General features: G+C 34.3%; 1 protein-coding gene and 1 pseudogene across 1 annotated transcript; both read right to left on the minus strand.

The window, feature by feature from the left end:
• Positions 1–440: 440 nt before the first annotated feature.
• On the minus strand, positions 441–5,396 carry LOC107757787 (biliverdin reductase A-like). Its single transcript, XM_016575363.1, has 5 exons — positions 5,275–5,396; positions 4,141–4,264; positions 3,162–3,281; positions 2,973–3,070; positions 441–685 (listed from the first exon to the last, which is right to left on the minus strand). Exons 1-5 carry the CDS (start codon positions 5,390–5,392, stop codon positions 441–443), a joined length of 705 nt encoding a protein of 234 aa, XP_016430849.1. The 5' UTR covers positions 5,393–5,396.
• Positions 5,397–8,240: 2,844 nt separating this feature from the next.
• LOC107757788 (E3 ubiquitin-protein ligase HECW1-like) overlaps positions 8,241–13,956 on the minus strand; it is a 43,123-nt pseudogene continuing 37,407 nt past the window's right edge.

Consider the following 13,956-nt stretch of genomic DNA (forward strand, 5'->3'; position numbering starts at 1 on the left):
TATATATATATATATATATATAGACCATGGGCTAAAAAAACAAAAATGTACCAAATCTTTTTATCTCACAATTCAGACTTTCCTCTGACTCAAAATTGTGAGATATAAATACAGATTTGCAAAGCATAAACTCATAAAAAAAAAGAAAGTAGAATTGTGAAATATAAAGTCGCAATTACCTTTCCTATTTTTTTATTCCTTGGCAGAAACAAAATACCATAAAATGCAACTGATCAGCAACCTGATTTTCACTGTTAAAAAAATTCAAAATGAAAATAAATCTATATATTTAATTATTTTCATATTATTTTCCACTCTAGTCGTCTGTCTGTACACCACAGTCTACATCCCACAGTTCCATGTAGGAAAAGACTGAACTCATGCCCACAGTGACTAATTTCTTCTTATTTAGTGAAGATGCAGCGTGGAGAGGTTCAGGTTCAGGCCTGAGTGCTTTCACTGAGCTGCTGAATGCGTTCTGCCAGCTGCAGACAGTGTAAGATCCTGCTCCTCTCCTCCTGGAGCTCGGCGGCAGACACTTCACCCTGCAGCTTCCGGCCGAACAGCACCAGATCCTGCATGAACAGACTGACCGGCTCCCGCTGACCTGCAGGAAGCTTCGTGATGGTGGCGTCCTGGAAGCGAAAGTGTATGTGTTTGGCTCTGCCCAGTCCTGGACCCCGCTCTTCAATCCAAGTTAGAGGCCTGTGTCAGAAAGATCTCTGATTAACTTGTGATTTTTGTGTCACAGGTGATAAAATAAATAAATAAATAAATACAAATATCAGACTTATATTTATTCATTTGTTATCAAGTAAAAACCTTGGTGAGCAGTTTTACTTCAAAGAATATAAATTCATTTCATTAAGTACAATCATTTACATTTTAACTTAACATCTTTGTGGTCATGACCATATTGTTCAGCTATGAAATTTAGGAAATTGTGTGTATATATATATATATATATATAACTTCAAATTTTTGTCTGCCTTTATTTCATAGTATCCTGTATATATATTACTGTTGTGTTTAGCGACGTGTCTGGTCCAGCTTAACATGAGTCATGATGATGATGATGATGCACACGAGTACTTCCGTTCTCAGACATTCCAGAGATGTTTCAACTAGACCAGATCCAAAATCAGTTGCTCTTTGAAACTCCCCATTTTGCTTTCTTCCAAGTAAACAATGTATCATTATTTTCGAGATTTAATGTTAAACTTATAATTTATTTGAAGCTATTTTTGTATCAGAAATCAAAATTGTCCAATGTGGAACAAGAAGTGCTGTTTCAGCCAGGCTGATTTTAATGCATAGTTGCAATTGACTGCATACGTGTGCGAGACACTTTCCAAATGTATAGTTCTCGTCAGTTTGTTAGTTCATTTCTGTGGATCAGTGCACATGACAGTGTTGCAATCACCTTACCACAACTTCTATAAAAAAAAATGGCCCTGCCCTTGTCAACTAACTGACATTAGAACTGACTTTTTTGTGAATAAACTTTGAAACTGAAAAAGTTGTATATGATCAATATTTTACTTTTGAGAAGGGTGTTTTATAAATGCTGGATTTCATCTAAGTCATATTTTAACTCGAAAGCTAAAAAAAAAAAAAAATGGTAACGATACAATAAGGTTCAGTTTTTAGCAGTGGTTAATGCATTAGGTATCGTGAACTAACAATGAACAAGAATTTTAACAGCTTTTATCAAAGCGGTTATTTGTTATTAGCATGTTAAGTAGTTAATTTTTTTATATTGTGTAATTATATTGTTCATAATAAATTAACTAATTTATATAACTTTAAACTAAAAATTGTCTTAGTATATGTGCAAATTAATTAAAATAAATTGATTAAGAAAAGTTCATAATACTTAAATTAGTCAACTTTATTGTAAAGTGTTACTGGAAAAAATGTTTTGCGTAAATTTTTTTTAACCTTTTTTAGCTTCAGTTTAAGAAAATTAAGCATATACACCTAACAGATTTCTGTAACATTGTAATGCAAAAAAATAAATCTTATATTTTAATAATTTCAATTATTCAACAAAATACAAACCATGGTAGTAGTGCTATTTTACTAAATTTAAGTAGTTCATGGACAGGATGTTTTTTTTTGTTTGTTTTTTTCTGCAATGTGATAATTTTACATGGCCATGTTTAAAAAAAAAATCAGGTTATCAGACTTCTGATTTGCACTTAATATGTTAATGTGCGGATTCAGCTGCAGAAAACAAATTCCATAAAGCAGGCACAATTTGTTTATTAACTGAAAACACAAATATGTAAACATGAAGACAAATGTAAACACTGCATATTAGTTAGACAAAACATTTCTTTCCCTCTCTGTATGCTTCCCTGACAATATGTGCATTTTAATTGCGATTATGATCTGCTTCATTCAGTGCTTTCCCAGAGAGAGCACGGACAGGAAAGAATGACAGAATGACACCACAGCATGAATGATAAGAAAATCTCTGAGTTTGCTCAAAGCATGTATGAACACTTACAGAGCTTATCCAGTTTTCACAGAAATATAAAATGTCAACAGAGTAACTTGATGCTAATATGTTAATGACATGATGTATCAAACCAAACAACAGTCCATAAATATTTTACAGTGCTCTGGAGGTTCATTTGTCTGAAATTTGGAGCAAATGTGCTGCACCAGTCAGTGTTTGAGTCACATCCTAAATACTAACTCATCTACAAAACTGTAAAAAAGTAGTCAGCAGAAATCATCCCTTTTTGTCGAATAACAAATTAGCAATAACTAGAGTTATGAGTTACACGATACAATAAAGGAATGAGCTGTTACTGCATATACTGATGTGGCCCACTAGTTACATATACACAGAACTATTAATTACATTTACAAATTAAAAACTTTAAACTTTATGCTGATAGAATTAGATTACACGTTTTTAATCACTTCAATTTTCAAGACTGGAAAAAAAAACAGAAACTCACCCTTCTCCTGAGCCAGATTCCACAGATCCACTGCAGACTCGTAGCTGAGGGTTACGGGATACTCAACACACACATGCTTTCCCGCCTCCAGAAACTGCCTGAGATTGAGCAGATCAGGGAGAGATGATCATTTCTGCCACGTGTGAGGAGGAAGTGATTATGTGTGTGAGGAGGAAGTCGGTGTGTCACCTGATTTGCTCTTCATGGCTGGTGTTTTCCGTGCATATGAACGCCACATGGATGTCATCTCTGCTCAACGGCTCCGTCATCGAGATCTGCTTCACACCCTGCTGGTCTTCAAGACTCCTCCTACACAAACACAAAACACCAGCAGAACTTTAGACCGATTCAAATATATATGAAACATAAGAAAAGCTGAAATATTTCTAATTATTTATCTTGAAAATGAAACATGACTATGTCCTGAGAAAAAAATAAAAATCTAAGATAGAAAAAAATCTTTTTGAAAATAGGCCTCTACATTTGTTAATCATTTTAAGTAATTATAATATATAATAATAATATATAACAAGTTCAATTGTGAACATTTATAAAATATATGTTAGTGCTGTCAAATGATTACACAATTTAAAATAATTGCTTTTAATTTTAAGAACTGTTTTCTACTTTTAAATATTGACAAAGTCATATCAGTCAACCGCTAGTACTGATGTATGTGGGTCAAAGACGTTAAGATGTCCGCATCAAAAGAAATGTACAAAAGGTCGGAAAAACAAAAACAAAATTGCAATTAAATTAAACAGAAAACTTTTTTAATTTTTTGGGGAAAAACAACAACAATTTAAAGCAGTATTACACTTATTGTTTTTATGCTTAAACCCTTTTTCGTCTTTGACCCATGTACATATGATGAATAAAACTTTCAATTTGAACCTTTCGAAATGAGGACTCGAAAACATGTTTTAAGTGCAGGCATCTATTCTGACAATTATTTCGACATGGTTCATGTGTGTACATGTACAGATTACTACTGAAACTGCACACTAAGAACAGCACAGTAAATATTTGCCATATGACATGAAATGAGTCCACAGAGAGCTTATCTTATGTTCTGTGAAGTCAAAAGAAACAAACCTGTAACATATGTGTGTTAAGCCAATCAGATTTAATTCATGGAACAAATCAAGTGTCTGTATGATGCACTGACCTGGACACAAAGCCCTTGATGCTGAACTTCTCAGCAGCGCTGGACGGCAGAGGAGCGAGTAAATCTCTCATTCGCACACATCCTGCGATGCCTATACCAATAACCACTGATCCCAACATGATTCCTGCAGGAACACAACATTCATCAGCAGAAAATCAGCATTAGTGATCAGCATAAGTGAGAAATTGTTCTGAACTTAATTTCAGTTCTGTATGGCATAATGCAAATGCAGCAGCTATGGAAAAGTTTAAAACAAACATGGAGAGGATTGATCTACATCTACACTGTCCCGGTCCAAAGACAATACAAAGACACTATGATGAAAGAGCAGCACATTTCTGAGGAACTGGTTTGAGAAGCTTGCTGAACTGGAGTTCTTGGTGTGTCTGCACGTGTGTCTGTCTTATAAAGGCTTGTTTAATAAGCTGTAACCAGAGATCGAGTCACACATAATTAAAAAATAAAATAAAATTTACTTTATACTTGACTTGGACAACTACAGTGTTGTCTCTGAAATTTGCATAAACAAATCCTGGTTATATTAGTTACCTGTATACTGGGAAAATGGAAGGCATAAAAAAAAAACATTTGCAAAAGTGGTTTAGCATTTTTGATTTGTGCAGTCACTTGTGCAGTGAATAATTAATAATTACTAATTCATTAATTTCATGCTTTTAAAAATAAAATGATCTTTTGATTCAAGTTAAACATCACAATCTTTCCTTTAATAACATTTAGTCTGTCGTGATGGTAATGACGGCAGAATTGAAGACAGTAAATAATATTTAAAAATTACAAACTATATGTAATCGTGTTTATAATTGTTTTTATTTTCCCATGACATAATGAATGACAAAAAGGATCTCCTAATCGTAAAAAAAGGCTTGCAAAATACTGACAATGCATGGCTGTTTCCCCTTTTATTACTTTTACTTTTAGGATTAGTAGGAAAGAGAAGAAATAAAAAGCGATACGTATTATTAATGTGCTTTAATACGCGTGTTAATTAAATCACCAAAAGCGTCACTTTAACTAAATGCATCTGCATCGCCCGTAATAAAAGACACGCAAATGAGAGATTACACAACGAATAATGTTCATTCTTCTATAAGAGCAAGATAGAAATGTCCTCACCTCTGAATGTCCGCAAAGAGCCTTCGGTGTGGATCTCTAACGAATCTGCAGGGAAGTAATAGGGATAAATGACATTATATAGTCTGACTCCGGAAAGAACTTTCATAAGAACTTTCATAACTCTTTTTTTTTTCCCCCTTTCATAACTCTTTTTCGTAACCCGGCGTGCGTGCGTGCGTGCGTCTGACGTCACGCGCAAATAATCAACTTCTCTAAAAGATCAAGAGTTAAAAACTGTGAATCTTTTTAAAGGGTACATTATTTTCTTGCTCCCTGGCATGTAGTATATTAATGTCATTCTGTGTTTCATTTATTTAAAAAAAATAAAAATAAAATAAAAAAAAGATCAAGAGTTATTAACCTAACATTACTACTTTACATTGATATCTTTATCATTTATATGAATAAAACCATATAATATATAAACCGCGGACTGAATGTTTACAATGTGTTTTCAGATTATATTCATCGATGTTTGAATAAAGTTTTTTCGAAATAAAACGAACATGGCCGCTTTCATAGCGCGCTGCTTTTAGTGACTTAAAACAAAGTCCCTTTAGGCTTTGCTTGTAAAATAAATAATAGATGTGACGGTGAGTTATTATTATGAACGGACCTTGAAATCGATGAATGAATTAATTAGGGCTCAATTCTGTGAAATTAAGGGTGTTCTTCTGACAATAAATCTTGCGATAGTAATCTTTAAATATGTCTTTATTTATATTTATTTGTAAACCACTAATTTAAACACATGCAATAGTCGTAACGTGTTAAAGCAAATCTGATCATAGGCTACTATTGTAGAAGCAGTCACATAAATAAGTCAAAAGAATAATAACCTAATTCTGTTTGACTTTACAACTTCAAATGTGTGCAAAACTTGAAAATACCGTTTGTAATACCAACACTGGGATCTAAGGATCGTCTAGTACCATTATAGTTACTAAACTTTACCAGTAGGTGTCAGTAAAATCGTATTATTCAGTAACCCTAAAAAAATTTAATTATTTCTCAAAAAACAAACAAACAATCATTTAATTTTGTGAGAAATTTCAAAAGATGCAGCCTATACAGAAAACAAGTGCATTTTGTCAAAGTACCATAGTCATATTAAGTTAGACAAGTCAATTGTGTGCCCATTTTTTTAATCCTTTCTCTTAAATTTTCTTTGCTGGAAATAAAACTACATGAAGATTTTGCTTGAAATATGATTGGTTGATCTTTTAGGTCATGTACTGAAAGATTTCCCTTGGTACTTCCTAAGTCAACTTTTTTGAAATGACAAATTTAAACCATGCTCAGTTCATTATAACCATTAAGTATCATAAATCTACATTCAGAGGAGTGAGCAGACTTCATCCACAGAAACACGGTGACCCAGTTTAGCCACTCTCTGATCCACATCTCCTCTCATTATTATTATTATTTTTTTTTTTGGCTGAAAGATTGAGGCTAGAGAACCATAAGAACCCAAAATGTTTTAAATAAAAAGAATGTTTAAAACACTTAAAGCTATACTACTACTGCTGCTACTGCTACTACTACTACTAATAATAATAACAATTAGTGCAATATTATTGCATTTAGTAGGCTACTATCTGTTTTGTTTCCATTAGAATCTGTTTTGAATCTGACAAAACCTGATCCAGACCGAGTTGGGGTTTCATGTCTCAAACTTTCCTCCTTCTCTCATGCCCATCAAAAATCCCACTGTTATCCCCCAAAACCACCCGCTCCTGCTCCAGAAATATCCTCATATTCCACAGAGCTCTGGGGACCATCTGTCTTCACTTTCCTCTGCCAAAACATCCATGCATATACTTCCTCCAATCTGTTTTCATCTGATTTTGCAATATATTTTATTTTAGCCAATGACATGTATAAATCCTTCATTAAATGACATCAAGTTTTTCATATTTGATGTATTTATTTTGCAGATTAGATGGCCGTAGAGACATGTGCTGGCTTGGTTTTGGCACATTTCAGATGGCTTGAGGTTTTCTTGAATATTACAGGAATTACAAAATTATGAGAAGGGAGACTAAATTGGGTAAATAGAGGGACCAGGGAAAGAAATTGCATTAACATTTACTAAAACACTATACATTTTTATTTTTTTTTCTCCTAAATGTTCAGTATTTATGAATGAAATGCATTAAACTAGCGAAACCCCTTTATTTAAATGCAATGTACCTTTACGAAAAAGAAGTTTATTCAAGTGTGCTATTAGTATACTTCTTTTAAACTAAAAATAGGAAAGTATACTTTTAGTCTACTTTTTATGTACTTCTCAGAAATATACTTAAAATGACATTTAAGTATACTTGACTTATACTTCTTATAAGTCTAAATATATTTTAGCTATAATTGTGCTCCTAGAATCCGTGTTTTCATTGTTATACTGTAGGGGGCGCTAGTACACATCTTCTGTACAGAATTTCCAAAAAACACAAGTGAAGAAGAAACCGAAACAACAGATGCTTCCACATGTATTCTAACACGATCATCAGACATAAAACAGCATCAAACTCATTTCTCTCACATTGTCAAATGTCTGCGAGTTGATAAATAAAGAAACGACCTTCACAAGTCGCATTTCTTACAATTCCAACCAAATATGCATAGTAATATACATTTGAGAAAACTAACATTATGCAAATAGTAAGTATGAAGACATGTTAAAAAAAAAAATGAATTGTTGGCTGTTGAATTGATTCATCACATTTTAAAATTTAGTTTTTACATAGACTGTTCAAGCAAGTATGTACACATTTGATATACAGACATTTTATAATTTCTTAATTGGGATAAATAATACAAATGCGCTTTCTACATTCCTAATATCTTAAGCTGAGTGTTGTTCATTTTGAGCTGCAGTTGTTTTTAGCAGAATTACATTTCAGACAAAATTGTTTGTTCTTCATCATCGCTACATTAAACTGACAGTTCACCCAAAAATGATTTAGAAATTGTTAAGAGACTAAAAAGACTGATTCATCAAGTGTGGATTAGACAGAAATACATGCACCTTGATATGGCATCATGTTAAGACAATTTATGACCATCTGTATAATACACACATTCACATTATTTAAAAATGTAAACATGAACAATAATCAAAACGTCAGCACGGGAATCTAGTTGTCAGTAAACCAACCCACAGAACGAACCACCCTGACATTTAAAAAAAAAACATGTTCTGACATTTAAACCAATTTCCTTTTTGAATAAATAAATCACTCTCAGAATATCTCACTGCTCTCCAAACACAAACAGCTAAAACACCCTGAAGAACATGGTGTGTGTGGTGCACAATTATTTACTATTTTTGGTCTTTCATTTCTTTCAATCCCCTCACTAATTTTTAAGTCATAAAAAGACATCATATAAATAGAAAAAACAAAAACACATTTTATAAACACTAGGGAACGCAAGTGCATATCATGGCATCAGGAAAATTTAAGTAACTTTCAAGTAAATTTTAAGTGACAGTGTCGAAATGGCGAAGCGACAAAGTCTAGACAAACAGTTGAACTCTATGCAAATTAGCAACAAATACGATGCGGCAGCTGCCAATGGGAGCGCAGACAGTAACGCCCACATGATCTGGTTTAGAAAACTGAAAAAAGTACATAAAAATACAATAAATAAAACAAAGTATCATTCCATTTTAATACTAAAAATGAACATGCTGAAGGAAACCATATACACAAACTGCAGTAGTGCATAAAGAATCACATAAAACTGCTCATTATGAGCATTTACTTCTGCAAATTACTTCATTTACTTCCCACATCACATCGCTCCTGTTGGCTCAAATCACTATAAATCCCCGTCACCATGAATGCACCTTTACAAAGCATCTTATCTAGACGCAACTAACAACTGACAAGTCATTTTCAGTCCCTGGTTTTTATGCTTTGTTATGCTGGATAGCTCTGCCCACCGTGCAGTCTCATTGGTTTAAAATCCCGCTCCACACAGCTGTATAATAAACATCAAATATATTCTGATCGCTTAACATTTTCGCTTTTAGTGTTGACATTTAAGTAAACATCCTATGTTGGCTTTTTAAACCCAAAAACATCAATTCATTGAAAGCAATCGAGTTCCAACACTGGAGATTCATTCAAATATTACAGACAAGACAGCATGAAGCCTTTAATATGTTTGACGCTTTAATGATTTTAATATTAAAATGTATTGATTAGTACAAACGACTAAATCAAAAGTGTCAAATTAAAGTTCAGACTTCCTGCAAAGTGATGTCACTTCCTGTGATGATGCCGTGTTCGGTGAGATTATGTGAACTAGTGCACACATTTACAGTAATTACCGCACCTCAATCAGATATGTTCTGTGAGCATATTTGGTTTGAACTTTACAATTCTTGTCAATGTGAGAATGCACCAACAGGAAAGGATGCTGGCCGTGGTTTGCGGTGAAATGATGATGTGAGAACTGAGACCAACTTCAGCGGAGGTCGAGGCCCTGAGTGTTAAAGCAGGTTAAAGGCTTCTCTTTCACTTTTGCATACCCTTTACACACTGTCCACACGCACAGGTGACTGGTGCATGCTGTGGTGTCCTGAACAAGCCAAAGAAACTGACACAGGACACGATCCACGATCCACGCTAGTAGATAGTTACATACGGTGTACTTGGAAAGGTCACCGGGAGGAAGGTGACTAAGTCCTCACTCAAGGCCAAAAGTGCTGGTCTCTTCCACAGCGATCAGCAGTTTCTCATACAGCATCGTGTAGGATGGATACGGTGGGAGATCCAGACGGTTAAAGCATGTGTGCGCCCTGAGAAACCAGACATGACACATCAGCAGCCTGACTGACAGTCTCATGTGGAATCAAGACCAATCTGTTTTTCAGGTCTGGTCATGTTTTTAACATTGATGACAATAATCAAAATAAATATTCATGATCATTTTAAATCATTTATATTATTAAGGTTTACTTTAAATTATATTAATAACTTCTATTCATTTTTAATTATTTATTTTATTACAACAGTTAATTTTAAATTATTTAAATGATTATTCAATGTTAATTTTAATCATATAATAATATAAATAATTTAAAATGTATTAATAATATTAATATTACTAAAACTGTTCATGTTCATTTTAAATTATTTACATTATTAATTACTGTTAATTTTAAAATGATTTACATTGTTCAATTTGATTTGTTAGAGTTTGCACTAATGCTTAACCATGGAAAACATAATTATTAAAAAAAATGTAAATATCATGAAGGGGAATTTTTTTTCAGACTCTTGACAAATTCATAAAAAAGTGCAAATCAACAGAATCAAACCATTTCATATTAAAATAAATACGGAATATATAATAAAATAAAATAACAGCAACAATTTCTTTTTACACCTTTTACACATTTTTCTTGTTTATTTGAAATTTTTTCATGACTGAAAATTCAAAGGACAGGTTTATCATTTTGATCATTTTTCATATCTTGGATGAAAAAATGGAAAAAAAAAATTTCGTAAAATGATTTGCAAACTATTGCAGGTGTTCTGTAGAGCAATCCAATGCTTGCATTTCTCAGAGGACCTGCATCTTTTAATTATTGATATTCTTTGAATTTATGTTAAACATTTCCCATACCAGCTCAAATCAACGAAAGATTTGTGATAGATGAATGAGTGCATCACTATACCTCGGGAGGGATGTGATCTTGCCCCACTTCTCGATGCAGAAGCGTCGTAGGCCGTTGCTCCCGCGCAGCGCAGTGAAGCCCTCGTACGGCACGCTGGAGGTGCCCGTCACAAACTGCAGCAGACGCAGTCTCTGTTCAGTTTTAGGGTTTGTCCCACCTGTCCGAACACTTCCTCATTGACTGTGAAGGTGAGATCCAGCACATCTGTGATGTCATTGTCCTTCATCCACTGTAAGCTCTGATGAAACTCCTCATCCAGGTACTCCAGATCACTGAGATCCGTGGCTCTGCAGACAGGGTAACAATGAACATGTTTCTTTTACAGTTCATACTTTACAGGATATTGTATTCTGATAAGTGTTAGACTGATAGATTGGTCTGGCCAACAAATCGACTGATATTTGGGATTACTTCAAGATTACTAGGGCCGCTTAATTGATTAACAGATGTCCTTTGTTTAATTCTTTTTTTCTGTTCATAAAATATACACATATTTTTGAATTTTAAGTAAACAATGTGTGAAAATTAATTATTTTTATTTTTATTAAAATAAAAAATGATTAATTATTAAACATTAATTTAAGCCATTTAATTTCATTCATGTCTCATTTTGTTCTTGTAATATTGCAATAGAGTAAATTTAGGTACATTTTTGACATTGAGATAGCTGTCAAAAACAACTGAATTTTCTGTAATTATCCATTGATCGTATCTAGATATCTGCTTCCTATTGGCTACTGAAAATCCCATTTCGGTCAGTTACTTATTTGCGAGCACACATAAACAGTTGTTCAAAAGCTTGGGGTCAGTCAATACATTTATTCAACAAGGATGTATTGAAGCGCTCCACCGCACCCCAGAACCACCGGATGACAATGTGCCCATCATGATAACCTGACGGCGAGGACAGTGTTCAAATCCAAAACATTCTCATAACAGCTAGAATTTTACTTTTGCCCTTTGCCCCCTGACAGCACTGAGAAACACTGACCCGCTTATTCATTCAATTAAGTGTAGAAATTGCATTCCATTTGTTTTCATTCATATATAAAATAGAATTAATTCAAGGTCCTGAAGTGACAATTTCTCAATAGTGAGAAAAAATGATGATACAGTATATATTGATGTCTTTCAACATGTGGATTCTTTTGGCACAGCCATAATATCAAGTGTATTTATGTTGTGTGTATTTCTGTATTTGTGTGTATGTAGGTGAAAGTTTGTCCTCTCACCTCCTCTATACTCTGTGTTGTTTCTCCAGTCGTTTAAATCAATCTCTGCTGTTCCTGCAATAACCAGCTCCAGCTCTCTGGCATCAAACACAGACACCAGACGAGAGTCCACTACCTACACACACACACACACACACACACACACACACAGAGGTCAGATGTTAAATGGTGGTAAACGGGCAGAGAGTAAATCAGATGATAAGCATGCTTACCTCGTAAAAGCCCCGGACCAGAGCCTGTGTCTGCTGGACAACACCTCGCTCCACCCTCCACTTCACCATCCGCTCGATATACTCCTTCTTATTCTTCTCCGTCACCTGCACGTTTGTCCCGCCGGACTTCAGCTCCCGCTCGGTCACCTGACATATATTATTATTATATTATCTGACAAGATATGTTTTGTTTAATTCACTCCACTCTTCCCAATTTTTATAAACCATGGGAATCTTTAGGCAGCTGTTTATTACAAATATATATATACACACACACACATACATACGGAAGTTCTAAGCGGCCATGCAATATATTTTTTTTCCTTCTTGTTTTCTCGTTATACGTGGCTCTGCAAACAACGGTAACAATGAACATGTGTTTTTACAGTCAATATATTACAAGATATTGTAGATTGGTCAGGCCAACTAATTGACTGATAACTGGCATTACTTCAAGATTGCTATGGCCGTTATAATAAATTTAAGTAAGTATTTAAGTAAATAATGTATAAAAATACATGTTAATTTAAGACATTTTAATTTAATTTCATTCATGTCTCATTTTGTTATTGCAAAATTGCAATAAGAGTGAATTTAGGTCCGTTTTGACATTGAGATGGTTGTAAAAAACAGCTGAATTTACTGTAATTAATCCTTGATCAAATGCATTTAAATATCTGCTTCCTACTGGCTACTGAAAATCCCATTTCTGTCAACTACTAATCCACAAGGACACAAACTATTGTTCAACAGTTTGGGGGTAGTAAGATCTTCTTCTTTTTTTTTATTTAATTAATACATTTATTCTGTAAAGATGCATTAAATTAATCAAAAGTGACAGTAAAGACTTTTATAGATTTCTATTTCAATTAAATGCTGTTCCTGGAAAAATGCAAAGCAGCTCTTGAGCACTAAATCAGCATATTAGAATGACTTCTAAAGGATCATGTGACACTGAAGACTGGGAGTAATGATGCTGAAAATAAAAAAAAAATCAATTAGATTTGTGTGTTTCAATTAAGATGCTTGTATACAACACAACAAGCTCTTAATTTATGCCAGTTTTTTCATCGTTTTCAAAGTCTGCGTGTAGTTGAATGCATTGAATGGTTTCTGGTCCACTCACAGTCTGAGGAGAGCTTTATAAAACGGGCGGGTGAAGAAGGCGTCCAACAAATACTGATGAATCAAAGCCAGGCCAAGAATTCGACCGCTGAAACGGAACCTGAAAACACACGTCACATCATGCGGTCAAAACAAACAAGACATTCTGCCAATAACAACAGAAGCCTGTGAGAGCCACCAATGACATAACTTGACATAACAGTCGTGGCGTAATGGTTAGCGAGTCGGACTTGTAACCCGAAGGTTGTGGGTTCGAGTCTCAGATCCAGCAGGAATTGTTGTTGGGGGGAGTGAATAACCAGCGCTCTCTTCCACCCTCAATACCACGACTGAGGTGAGACCCTTGAGCCAGGCACCCAACCCCTAACTGCTCCCCGGGTGCCGCAGCAATATGGCTGCCCACTGCTCCGGATGTGTGTTCACG

The sequence above is a fragment of the Sinocyclocheilus rhinocerous genome, unplaced genomic scaffold (genome assembly GCF_001515625.1).
Source record: "Sinocyclocheilus rhinocerous isolate Xijiao unplaced genomic scaffold, SAMN03320098_v1.1 scaffold112, whole genome shotgun sequence".
Lineage (NCBI taxonomy): Eukaryota > Metazoa > Chordata > Actinopteri > Cypriniformes > Cyprinidae > Sinocyclocheilus > Sinocyclocheilus rhinocerous.

What these genes read in the sequence shown, in the direction of transcription:
- LOC107757787 (XM_016575363.1), bottom strand. Translation starts at nt 5,392, where the DNA reads ATGAAAGTTCTTATGAAAGTTCTTTCCGGAGTCAGACTATATAATGTC. An exon ending in CTCTTTGCGGACATTCAGAG is followed by an intron (nt 4,265 to 5,274) that starts GTGAGGACATTT and finishes GTGTTCCTGCAG; the next exon opens with GAATCATGTTGGGATCAGTG. An exon ending in AGCCATGAAGAGCAAATCAG is followed by an intron (nt 3,071 to 3,161) that starts GTGACACACCGA and finishes GCTCAATCTCAG; the next exon opens with GCAGTTTCTGGAGGCGGGAA.